Here is a 13,971-nt window from a genome sequence, read left to right on the forward strand (position 1 = left end):
TCTCAACGTTCGTCGATAAGATTATTTTCCGAGTTAACGACAAAAATCTCCCTAAAAAACTTAGTACATAGTTTCGTCTGCAGGTGGTTGAAAAAAGGTCAAAGCCCGCCATTACGCGACGCCACGGCGGTTATTAAGGCGCAATTCTTTAAATATTGATTGAAAGTGGGTTGGAGTCGGTGGGCGGAAGCTCAAGGTGGACGGAGTGAAGGGAGGAAGAGGTGGAGGTTAGACGAACGGACGAGATGAGATGAGAAGGTAGATGGGAAGGGAAGATCGTCTATTATATATGATGGGCGCGGCCGGTCTCTATGGATTTTTTCTCCCATTATAAATGCGGTCTATTTTACAGATAAATTTTTAATTATCGGCTCGTTTAAATGTTTTACGAAGGATTACGCGTTCGTTTATCATTCGTATCGAGGTATCGAACATTTTTTGAACGTGTCTATCGTTGAATTTTCCGGGGTAACTTCGATCCGAGCTTTGAATTTTTATTTCGCGCACGTTGGATGAAAAAAAAAAAAAGTTTAAAGCATCGCATCGTTGATTTCTCCATCAATCATTGTAGAATATTTAACATATATTTCTCGGACAGTATATGCATTCAAATACTCGAAGGAGAAAAGATTATCATACGGGGCGATCGTATTATGTATTCCGTAATACGCTCGCGATCGAAATTCCTTTTCCTTAACTGTATTATACGTTTCACAGTGAATTTAAATAATCGAGTATACTCGATATTTTAGAAATATCTTTTAGAAACTTTTCATTTCCAATACGAATAAATAATTCGACTATTTAGTCGCAAGAAATATCAAAATGTTACTATTTACCATATAAATATTATTCGGTAATTGCAAATCGATATCAATTGATCTGCACAAATCATTGCAGGCAATAAACGACTTGCATCAATCCAATAAAAAGATAGTCAGATTCACATCGTGTTTGAAAAATTTTAACAATCTTTCAACGCGTTAAATACATCGAATTCGAGCTTGGAACGACGAAATCGTTTCTGACTGGGCACTCTCAGCACTCGCCAGCACGGCCATGTTTTCGAAGGCGTCCAAGAATGTCGCTTGGCTGTTGTTTTGCCTTTAGCGCGGCCGCCACCGCCATCAGTACCACCCTTACAGAATTTTCTTTCCCCGTCGAGCTGTAAACCCCACCACCCCTCAACTTTCACACTACCCGTACCGATGATCGTTTCTCTTTCTTTTTCAGCTTGAAAGTCGACAGCGCGAGAGAGACGGAAAGAGGAGGCAGGGACCCCTATGGATTTTTTCCGTACCGCGAGTTCGCCCCCCTCCTCCCCCTGTCGGTGCTTACCCCGCCATCCCTTGTCAGGATCGGTCCACGATGTTTTAAGGGCTCGAGCAACCCCTGGCGAAGGTCCTAAAAAAAAATTCAACCCCCAATTTGTAGGGTTGGCGGCCTGTTTAATTGCGATATCCAGTACCTTTTCGCGATTCATCTTATTTTTTCCAGCGGTTTCGTTTTCTGTCAGTCTGTCCCTGTCTGTCGCATCGTGGCTTTTCACTTCTGTCTCTCTGTGATTTTCGAGGCGTCGAGCTGGCTCATAAGGGTTCGTCGCTCGTTAATCTTCCGACGGTTTTGTTCTTCCTCTTTCTTTTTTCCTCACCACGGTACCGTGGCTGCTCGGGAATAATAATGAGACTAATCCGTCCGACACACCCTGTACATTAATTCCTTGCACGGTCCGCTCCTCCAGCCGACCACTCGAAAGTCTTACCGATACGAATTGCGTTTCCTCGAGAGTAATCGCGCGACAAGGGCTACGCATTAATGGACCAACAAAAACATCCAGTTCCACTGTGTTTATGATTTCGCGAGGCTCGATCTGGCGGATACAGATCACTCACGTTGTCTTTAACATACCTGGCTTTCGTTATCCACGAACGAATATAAATCTTAAGTATCGTACTAATGGTTAGAGGTAACGCGTTTAGATTTCAATTTATTTTTTTTTTCTTATTGGTAAGCTTATTGGTAACTGAGAATAATATTGACGATGGGGATCTCTGCTATGTGGTAATATTTATTTTCTATTAACTTGGAGAAAACGTCATACGTATGTGATGTAGCGCATCATAGAACGAACTACCCGACGACGACTATACGACGAAGTACAAGGTACGAGCGAAATCTTACGATAAAAATTTTATTAAAAATCGAAGAAATTTGAGGGTTTGTTAAAATCTTACTGCGTGAAGACTTTGATAGTATAAAATATGAATAGCAAAAATTCAATCAGCAGTAAACGTATCAATGCTCTCGTAATACATCGACAAAAATCGAACATAATAGAAATTATTTTAAATAAAAACGTTTAATTTCGACAAGGATACGAAGTTCCTTTAAAACCGTTCCTTTAAAACGAACGGCCTCGAACAGCGAGACAACTTGCAAAATGACCTAATATTTAACGAAAACTTTGTCACGTTCCTTTACTGACGAAAAAGAAAAAAAAAAGAAAAAACGAAATAAAAAGGAGAAAGTAGCGCATCGAATGTCTACACCCATTAACCTCCTAGAGCATAGTGACGCACGAGCATAATGCGAAGTTTACAATAGCGGCATACCACCCCTTTCGCCACGCTGTGGGATACTATGCACCCTTGTAACCAGTCTAATTGCGATATCGCCTTTTTTTCGCTCGTTGTTTTTTTTCCCTTTAGGCTCGTACCTCGCCCGGTCTGTCTTCTCGTCTATCGTTTTTTGCGCGTTATTTTCCTGCCACCCGGTAATTATGTGGGCGCGGTGGACCAAACAAGGGAAGGAGCCGCGGTGGCGAAGAAAAAAGTCGTTTTGCATATTTAAATCCGTCGTAGAATGCGAGCAGGATCGAGGGAGCTGGAAACGGGGTGGCTTGAGCGAGAAAGAGAGAGGGAGAAAGGGGTTGCCGGAGTTATCCGTTCAGAGAGAAGAGAGGAAGAGATCGAGGTAAGGGCGCGTGCGCGATGACAATGGACCGTGTTTGCACACCCGAAAATTGGCCGGCGCAGAAAAACACGCGGTTGTCTCTCGGCATGAGATGATAAAAAAAAAAAAAAAAAAGAGAAAGAAAAAACGTTGCTAGATGTTAGAAGAAAGGGAGAGCGACTAATCGAAGGACACGCGTTAAATGTCTTCGACACCGTCACGCTGGCACGAGTTCGAAAGGGTTTCTCGAATTCGAAAGAGATAATTAGGACGTCATGAATTATGATATTTGGCGAGCTGGTAGTTTTAAACGTATTAGCTTTGTAATTTATTAACTTCAGACGTCGTTAGTGATTTTATAGATGCACGTTTCAGTGGTTGTAAACTGGGAAAAATTAATGAACCGACGCAGCAGCTTTATGCGTCCGATATCGTTTGCGTTCGTTGTTGATGCTGAACAAAAAAAAAAAAAAAAAATCTATTGGCAGGATCGAGAGGAATTTTTCGGATATTTTACTCTGAACTATTCGCTTCGTTATTCACATGTTACTTTCAACTATTTACGAGCTACTGTTGGTTTAATCGATAAATTTCTTCGTCTGCATTGGAGCTTCTAATAGATTGAAAAATTTTATCAGCGACTTATAACTCTCTTACAGTGCCATTCGATTCGAATAAGGCACGTTTTGTTTCTGAGAACTCGTAACGAGCTACCGATACTTATTGATTTCTAATAGGAACATTTTATCTTAATACCTGTAACTACAATATCAAACCGACTGATATCAGATTTGTTGATTTTGCTATTACTAATAACTTGCAAACCTATGTTTCTGACAATAATAATGCTTACCTTTACTAAGACAGAAACATGATCGCATATATTTCTTTGCTTTTATCGTGTCACATTAATTATTTTACTTTATGTATAATATATTTAGGTAGATATTAAAGATCATTAGCTACAGTGTTGCAGAAGAGAACACGCACGTTTGGAGCATGACTACGTATAATATACGCATAACTCTCTCACATACTTAAAAAGAAATTACACAACAGTCGACTCACCTTTCGAATAATCTTCATTCGCAGAACGCTCGAATCCTTTCTAATTCTATTTGAAATTAATCGTGACGGGAAACAATCGAGCGTCTCCTCCCATTCAGGTGGTTCGATAGAATCGTGCATCATTCGCATCGACGTGGTTCGTTCTGGATACGTGGACGTAGTCGAGCATCGATCGTCGGGATTAGTCGGATCCAATTTTCTGCGGACGATAAATTAGAATTTATGAAATGAGCGTGGAAGGCAACGCGAGGTCCTTCGAGGGTGAAGCCTTACGAGGGAGGTCCACTCTCTCCCTCTCTCCTTCGAAACTCTTAGCTCTCGCGTATAAAAAAGCACCCCATGCACTCCCCCTCGCAGACCGGAACTAATAGTTTTTTCTTCCTTTTTTTCACACGCTGCCCCGACCAGATCGCCTCGTTTCGATCATGAAAATTATTCGTTTCCACTAGATAGTATCGTTCTCGATATACGATACGAGTATTATCGCCTTTGCTGTGATAGTCATTTATGGAAATGCTTTATTGTACGCGTAACTAATGTTTCAAGTATGTATCGGGGGATGTTGCTTTTTCTACAGTAAATTATGCAGTTGGCTGCGTGTTTGGTTTTATGAAATTAGATTGCGTCAATCAATAACGAATAATCTTTGTACGTAATCAAAATTAGTCGTACTAATTTTGATATCAGTATTTTTACGGAAACGATTTATAAATTATTTTGAAACTATTCTGTACCGTTAACTTTAATAAATACTAACTGGTTAGATGTTGAATTATTATTGATCAAAACGATTTTAATCTTAGTAGAAATAGAATTATAAATATTTCCGGAACGTATATTTCTTTGAAATAATTAAACAATTTCCCTTTATTCCCTTTATTCTTACTTATGATAAATTGAACCTAGAAAATGAATTAAAGTCTTTTCATTTACACTAATCATTGATAAATTTCCGTTTTTACGAACAATTTTTTTTTACCAACAACGTTTTTAGCAACAACATGGTTCTATCATTGTTCTATGATTCCTTCATATGTAGGCAAGAATATTGGTATTCAACGAAATAGGACGAACCGTTCGATAGACATCGAGGATCGACAGATGTTTCTCATTTTTTTCATACTCTTTCCTCTGTCGATGGAACACCGTTATTTTCGCAAAAAAATTTCCCGAAACTGATCGGCTGCGCGTACACGATCAGGAACCGTGCCATTCACGAACACCTCATCGAATCGGTCGTTTTCTTTCAAAGGGTCTCCTCTTTTACAAACGGTGGAAATGTGACTCCTGCATATCCCGACGGAACAGACGAAAGAGAAATTTTTTCCTTTTACAACGTAGATAATAGAAATAAAAATTTCTATCGCGAAATGAATTAACGCGATAACGATTATTTCGATAACACAAACTGCTTCACATAAATTCATCTCCTACCTTATTCCTTTCTTACTCACGTAGAATTGAAACAAAAATAGAATCTAGTATTTCGATAAACGGAATAGACAAAAGTTGGGACCACGAACGAACGATAAATTGAAGAAACCAACGAATGTAACCGCTTTTCCAGCTTTTGTTCGTAGTACGAGGGATGACGATGACCGATAGGTAAATGGACGATCTCGAGTGCGATTACCACGGTCACTAATTTTTTCTTTGGAAGATTATACGGATGGTGGTCATTTCATGGTGCGCCGCTCGTGTAATCCTATCGTGATACACTTGGATATAAGACTTTTTCGTGAAAAAAAATATCCTGGAAATCCCGTAATCCCGGATGGACAGGAATAACGAGTGTTTGATGACGGACAGCGTAGGGCTCCGTAAATTCTGTGGGGGTAGTAGCGACGTGAGAATGAAAAAAAAACCTGGGGCACGCGTTTCTCTGAGTACCCCCGAAATTTCTATGTCCCCACGATCGTAGAATGGGACAGGAAGCAGGCCCCACGATCGAAAAAACTTTTTATCGTGTCCATTGCGTTCGAAGACAAAGCGTTTCTGAGTTAATGCCACGTAAATATTATTTATTACTGTCTAAATTAACGATTATTTACGCTCTTAAAAAATTCATATTCACGCTCGTTTCATGCTTTTAAAACGTTAAATAATTTTATAAGCTTTCTCTGTTTATAAATTTGGATTCGATGGAGACAAAGATTTCTAAAAGAATCGAAATCTGAACTACTTTCAGTGTATACATCGTGCATGGAGTAGCAATAAGTTTTTAAAAAGTTATTATCTCTGTAAGAAAGAAATTAATAATGACAACAACATATATTAGCAATAATTTTAAAAAGGAAATATTATTAACAAAAATACGAGGCATTTATTATATTATTGTACAATCTTCTAACCTTTCGATATCTTCTACCCTCTTAAAAAGAAATGTGAAATAAATTACTTTCGCTTTATCAGACCTTTTGCCTAGGAACAAAACTTCGAAACGAAATATTAATATGTATGCATTGAAGAAGTTTCCTTAAACTAGCGATAGTAATCTATTATAACGAAATCGTACAAATTATTGTCTCGCCATAAAAAATTTTCAGAATCGAATTTATAGCGTTATTAAATTATTTTAGTAGATGCCAGGACGATATGTGCAGCTCGAAAAATTTCGTGAACATCTCAGTCCCCTCGCTACCCAGGTTGGGTAGGTGAGTGACCCCCTTCGGTTTTTATACAAGGGTTTTCCTGAGGGGGGAGCATTTTTTTTTATTCCAAGGGTACCCGTGCCTGGGGTGGAGATCGTTTTTTATAGACCAGCATCTGTACCCCCGTGGCTAGGAAAGCAAAATTTTTCAGTCAGCCAGTCACTCACCTGGCTCACTTCGGTACGGTGAGTCTTTGGAAAACTTGTTCTCGATTCGGTTCGTATCAAATTGTACGCTTCTTGCGTTAGTCGCGACAGATCTAGCCAGTTTGTAATATAAATGTTACTAAGTAACAGGTAGTGTTCATCGAATGATCAGCAGAATAAGTGCGAATAGTGTGTGGAAAGTTGCATCGATTGTAGTTTGACAAATGACACTGGTACAATGGTTGGTATATTTAATATCTTTTTTACTCTTATTAATTTATGTAGAGGGGTACGTTAAAGTTTGAAACGAGTTTAAAAGTACTATCGTGCAAGTATAGGTAAAATTGTAACTACAAAAGTTTTATACGGATGTAAAGATCTAATATACCAAGGATATAATATAAGGATTTGACTTTCTTGCTTTTGTAGTATATCATCTAGAAAGTTTAACGAATTTATGGTTTTCTACGAGTTCTAGTAGCGCTCAAAGGAGATCATCGTTTGATGACAATTCGCATAATCGACATATCTCTTGAATAAATCTTCAGTCTTTTCCTCGAAATCCGTCTCTCTCACGTAGTTAAAATTTCCGTCAAAATCGTTGCTTCTCAGAGATACGCCAAATATTTAATCACTTTCTAGTAACGTTAATTACAAGAAATATATCCAAGGAACGTCTAATTTCTATACACGTCGAAAAGGTTGAAACGAAGCGAAAAATTCGGTCGTCGAAAGTTAGAGAGATTCGCCGTCTCTGCTCCCTTACTTTCTGTCTTTCTGGTCTTCCATTAAAAAGAAAATGCTTTTTTCCTTGGTCCGGGTTCCCCCGAGATTAAAACATTCGCGAACGAGTCGTGAACTCGTTTGTCGTTTATACTCTCACCCCACGTCTATCTTCCTTTCCACCACCCTCCTCTCTCTTTCTCACTCTCTCTTTCTCTGTCTCTCAGTCGCTTGCGACAAGATGAGTCGGATAACGAAGCGACCTCGTCATGGAACTAATTTTCTGTAATTTCTCAAAAAGAAAAAGGAGGTCGAAGAATACGGAAGACACGGACGGGTGTAGAAAGGAGGAAAGTAGAAAGGGGAAGAAGAAGAAGAAGAAGGAGCGCGGAGTAAGTCGGAGCTTTTCTGGACGTTACCCCCTGCAACACTCATCCCCCTCGATACGCTCTCAGAGACTTGCTGGCACGTCGACGTGGCCTCCAGAAGAAAAAGATGGAAAAGAGAAAGAAGGAAAGGTAAACACGAAGAAGAAAAGAGTAGAGGGGGATGGTGGGTAGCGTCAGGCGAGAGAAAAGAAAAATAATCTCTTATATACGACGCCCACGGTGTAATGGAGGGTATTTCGCGCTGCAAAACACCCAAGCCACCCTCTTGGCAACCCTCTCCTTCTCGCTGCTCATCCCTGGCCATACCACGATGTTGGAAATAATATCTATCTCTCCGCGAGCGACGAGTGGCAACGCCGAAGAAGATCTAGTTGAAAAATAGAGAGAGAGAGAGAGAGAGAGAGAACAAAGGAATGGAAAGGGGGAGAGGCGTGGAAGAGCACGATGTATAAGTACATGCTTGATGATAGCCGCGTTATATTATCCGAGAGGAAACGCAATTTCCACGGGATCTACCCGTGCTGTAGGGAATCAAGACAATTTCATTGGGTTAATGGTAATTAGGGGAGGTGTTTATGGCTGGTTTGCCGCGGACAGGTACGGCGAATCGGAGTTTTTTCCGTGTGGATAATGGAGTTAATAACGTGGGGTTCTTGCCGCAGCTGATGGTTTTTGTTCGAACGAAACGCACGTAGTTGAGGAGTTTTGCTTATGCGAATGGCCATTACGGGCGACGGGACGAATGCGAGCGAAGCCATTGATAGAAATGATGATTCCGGAGAAAGAGGAGACTTGCGTTCGTATGAGTAAACGCATGACTGGACAAGAAAGACTCGGTCGCGGAGAAAAGAACGTAAAACGAATTGAAGGAAAAGAGAAGAATCGAAAGTCATTGACGGAGAATGTAAGAGAACTTGAAGATTCGCGGAGAAAGCAACCGAGATCTTGTACGAAATATACTCAAATAATTCCCTGTCATTTCGCGAAAAGAGAAAAGAACTCGTCTGTTCGTGAATTATTTGAGAGGATTAGAAGATAGACAGGTGTGTTGATCGACAATTAAAAATATGGAAATTCATTATGTTCTGAATTATTAAAGAGATATATAAGGTTGTTGAATTTAATGGGATTAAAACAAAATATTGATAAAGATAAAGGCGAAAGAAAATTTACTTAAAGATTACTTAGCGACAGATTTTGTCGAAGATTGATAACTGTTAAGCTACGATATAGTACTTGTTTGTCGTTCGTAACGGGATGACAAGACCTATTAAACTAATGGATTTTCTAGAATGTAGTATTTAGAATTCTCTAAAAATAATCTGTCGTAGGATCGTACGCAAGAGGAATTTATTTGCAACTCGTGTCCATAATTCGATGAATTCATGAATGCAACGTGGTCACAGTTACGCGAATATTTATGGGCTATTGATTTGGAAGAAGGACTCGTGAATTATTTCACTGAAAGTCCTAAGCACATATGTCTCGCGGTCGGAAAAAGTCTGAAACGCTCGAAAAAAGAGAAGAGAAAGCAGATTGTCACGGGCAAATAATAGATCTCAAGCGGAGCACAAAAAGTGGAATAATAGACGTAACTTTCGAACAGATAAATCAAGCGGAATTGTATCACGATAAATAAAAGTAAATAACGTCAGTGATTCATAATTAAGGAGTCGAACAGCCCATCCCGTGTGGGGTGAATAAAACAAGATAACCAATGATGGATAAAAAAAGCACAGGTTCTATATTATTGTTTTAAACGTTGAATAAATAATTCGGACTGATCTTAAATAATATTCGTCTAATGAAAATTACTCTTAAATCGAGAACTTTTCACTGTCTACAATGTGAAATATTCATTTCGAACATTTGATAATTTTTATACTAACAATAAGTTCGATGAATCTAATTTATTTATTCATTACAAAAATTTTAGCAAATCCCTGTAACACGTTAAATACAGAATTATTATTTTTGCAAATATTTCTCGAATATTTCAATTTTCTTACCGTGGAAGTATATTCATGAACGGTAACGAACAAGATCTATTCTAAGGAACGATTCAAAAGGAAAGATTACTACGTGTAGCCTCTTGGCTAGGAGAAAAACCTTTCTTCAAGTAGTCGAAATATATTCATGTTTGGCATCGAGTCCCGTAGCAGCAATTATCCTGGAAAGCTTCAGCGACTTTGCATTCGCATGAGGAAATACCTGCTGGGCAAGCGAAAGGATAAGTGGAAGAAGACAGGAAAAATCGTAATTTAAATTCACAGTGAAATTCACATGGTGGTGTAAACATCTATTTGTCGCCGTACAAGATATTCATACATCAAGAATTAATTACGAAACTTGAAGTTACAAAAACTCGAAGAAATTCCAAAGGAACATTGTTCCGTCCGGAAAACGATTGGAGTACGACCGCGTATTCACCATAGCAATTATCTCAAGAAGTTCGGTTGATTTTGCATCCGCATGAGGGAATATCTGACCCCTGAGACGGATTTCAGAGAAGAAACAGAGAGTAGAAACGAGGGAGAAACAAGAGAAAGAAGACGAAGAGAAGGACTAGTAAGAAAAGAAACGGGACAGAAGAAAGAAAGGGAATTCTGGAAAAGGATGCACTTTGCAGCAGCAACGGAGTATAAGCGGGTTCCATTTTGTCCTGGGGGTCCTTAGGCGCCTCCACGCTACACAACCAACACACCGACGTTCTCATGGTGCACACATTCATTAGGAACGGTCACGCATGCACGCTGCCGTGGCACACACCATCGTACATTTTTCTTCTCCCTTTTTCTCCTCCCTTTTTCCTCTTTTCATCTTTCTCCTCTCTTCTAGCAGTCGCATTTGGCTTTCTCCCTTTCTCCAACTGTTTCTACGTGTGGACCTCGAGGGTTCGTCGGAAGGGATGCTGGATGGTGCGCAGGCGCAACTCGCGAGATATTGATAAAAATACGCGAAGGTCCATCCCCACCCCCACACACCCCCGTGAAGCCAGCCCCATCGGAGGGAACTAAGGAGATATTCTGACGTCGAGGGCCACCCCTTCCCTTCGACGTCTTTCGCTTGAACCCTGCATCACCACATTAACATAATTATTAATATTTCTCCTATTCACGTATTCCTCCTATTCCCTTTTTCCATGTACCTCGTGCGTATTTTTTAATGTGCCATCGTCATCCGTTGAAATTTTTAGTGCAATCGTACTTTGTTGGACGATGTACGATCGAAGGAATATCGACCTTTTTTCTTTCTATATCCGTAATTAGAGTATAAAGTATTTTGCTCTGATTAGTCAATATGGCAGTGATATTTTAATTTTTCATTTGTTTTTTCTTACAATGATACCCGTATTTTATTAACAATCTCCGATCTTCTACGTTTAAACGGATCCATTGTTATACGTCAAGCTTCTACAGAATATTGTTTTGCCTCTTTCGTTTCATCCTTCGATCAACTTTTACGTTAGCTTTACATTGCATTTACATTTTCCTTGTTCTTCCTCTTTGGTGGTTGGGAGACCACTACGATATAATTTTAGCTAGCCTTCATAAAATAATGGCCTCTTGGAACAATAACGTTAAATGTCTCTTGCCTCGATTATCCCTCGTTGGAACGTTTATAAAATTGTGTTTAGTTTCTTAAAAGTGTTAATTTCGTAACATTATACAGTAACGGTAATATCTTTTCAACGATGATAAAGTGCTTCACGCTTGCCAATAATGTTATCTACACTGCGTAACTTCCCCACTAACCAGCCTTATTTCCAAATTTACGGTTTCTTAATTTACATATTTATGAGGAGAATTTCCATCGGCCAAAAATGTCAAGCGACCTACATTAAATTTATCGATTAAAAATGAACCTCGTGGTGAGGAGGGAAACGGGAGTCTTTCGAACGAGAGAAAGTTAAATGATTAAAAAGTAGACCAAGTAAGGGGAGAAGTACAAGGACGGATATATATGTACACCTTTCTACCCTTGTGCAATCAAAGGAGCTATCGCCCCTCTTGATTCTTCGCTAAGTTTTTAAGAAGTATTTTCCTCGTATTTCCCTATCCTCTATCGCGGTGCAGCACTCACAGGCCAAGCGGAAACAATGAGATCGCTGCGGGCCTCGCAATTAAAACGTTCTGGTTCAAGTGTTTCCCTTTGAGGATGCCAGGGCATCCCGAAGGAAGGCCAAAGGGGGGTGGGAAGGTCAGAGAAGGAGGTCGATCAAAGGGGATTATTTCATTAAATCGACTAATCATTCGCATGGCCTACCGGAACAGAGGATTCTCGATGAACAGGCACGGACGAGCACTTAAAAGCCGAAGATCGATCCTAAATACGCCACCATTGAGTTTAAACTCGATTCGTTGTACGCGGGAACGGTATAAAACATATAGAAGACACATATGAAACATTTTATACAATTATACTATTTTTTTTAGTTGTAATTTATTCGTTGTTATGCGTCTTTAATTATAATTACTCGTTAAATCAAAGCAAAGATATAGTTAATACTAGTAAATAGTATATATATACATTTTCCAAGGTATTGGGATTTTAAACGAATGTTAGGGTCGTCAATAATGAAATCACGATAATTACTTTTAAGTAAGAAAATTATGATCGTTAATTATGGTTGATTACAATAACACGGATTATATTCGTGTATGTTTATAATATAAGATACTGTGCTGAAAAATGCACACCAAGAGTAAAAAAACTCGTAATTCACAATTTTGTCGAGTACTTCACGCATAAGCTCTAATAAATCTTTACTTCGATTCGTCATAGACCCTCCTCCAAATGAAATCACCTCCTTGAAACGGTCAATACATCTGAACCAATTTCACGACCATTTATAACGTACGTAACGACTTCTACAAGAATAATTGATAAAACAGAGAAATCTCCCTTATCGTGTTTGAAGTTTCTGTGAGTCTACAATAGCTACATGTACACGAGGATCGAGCTTTAGTCGAACTGGTCTAATCCTCGATCCAGCGAGCCGGAGGAAAGGGGTGAAGAGGATGACGGCGAGGTCAGAGGCAGGGGCTGTTCGGACGAAATTATATTTTTTGTCGTCAAGACACGTTCTCGGCGTCCTGGACGCTCGCATCCCGAGGGTATTTAAAGACTCCTCGTCCTTCGTTCATCGTTCGCGAGGCAGCGCGCAGGGACGGAGGGACGGGCCAGGGCGGCTCCTAAAGGCAGTAATCCTCCGGGCTCTCACGCACGAGTATTAGTCCCGTCTATAAGATGAACACATCGAACTGGAGCTGCGATTCTATACGTGTACACGCTGGAGACACGGGTGTTTGGCTACGAGAGCACGCGCGCGCGCACAGGAGAAACCGAAAACCGCGATCAAGTAGGATTACTCCGGAGCAATATGCTCCCTCTCACTTTTTCCTTGCTTCACCCTCTTGCTTCGTTCCCGAAGACACCACCCCCGAGTGGACACACGTGTGGCCAACACACGCGGAATATACACAAGCAATCTTCTATCTCTCGGCCGATGCCCGTTATCTCGAGAAGCAACGAGAGTTTGCCTGGTGTTCCTACTCAACCTATCGTTGCGTATCCTCGTTAAACGTTCAACGTACGGCATTAGCCGCCGATTGACGAGCTCCATTCAGACTGTGCTTCGTTTTATGTCTTGGATCCTTTTATCATCGACGATCGATATTTCTTTTAATTTATTTCTGACGACGTGGAAATTTTGTATGGATGTTAATGAAATGATTTTGTTTGTGTCTGATTACGTTTGGTAATTTGGTGGATCGATTGCGGAGGAAATGATCATATTCGATTGATGAGTGCTGATGTCTCATAAATTCAAAACCAACGATAGGTTTATCGTTGTTCAATAAAATATCATTTCTATTTTATAAGACTCGTTTCTGATTAATTTTGTAGGTGGATCGATTATTATTGGGGGAACAATAATTTACAATGATTAAACAATGATAGATATTATTAGAATAATGTTCTTCTACGGATTAATCACAAAAATCCGCAAGTCATTCCTATATAAACTAGTCAAATATA

General features: G+C 39.7%; 1 protein-coding gene across 2 annotated transcripts in view; it reads right to left on the bottom strand.

Annotated features, from left to right (window-relative positions):
- The window catches only part of LOC139994487 (uncharacterized), a 174,711-nt gene that overhangs the window by 104,551 nt on the left and 56,189 nt on the right, over window positions 1-13,971 (bottom strand). For both annotated transcript variants that reach the window (XM_074112058.1, XM_074112057.1), the window contains one exon: window positions 4,021-4,219. In XM_074112058.1, the coding sequence (XP_073968159.1) occupies window positions 4,021-4,219 (199 nt within the window). The remainder of the gene's footprint in view (window positions 1-4,020; window positions 4,220-13,971) is intronic.

Source organism: Bombus fervidus, chromosome 14 (genome assembly GCF_041682495.2).
Source record: "Bombus fervidus isolate BK054 chromosome 14, iyBomFerv1, whole genome shotgun sequence".
Lineage (NCBI taxonomy): Eukaryota > Metazoa > Arthropoda > Insecta > Hymenoptera > Apidae > Bombus > Bombus fervidus.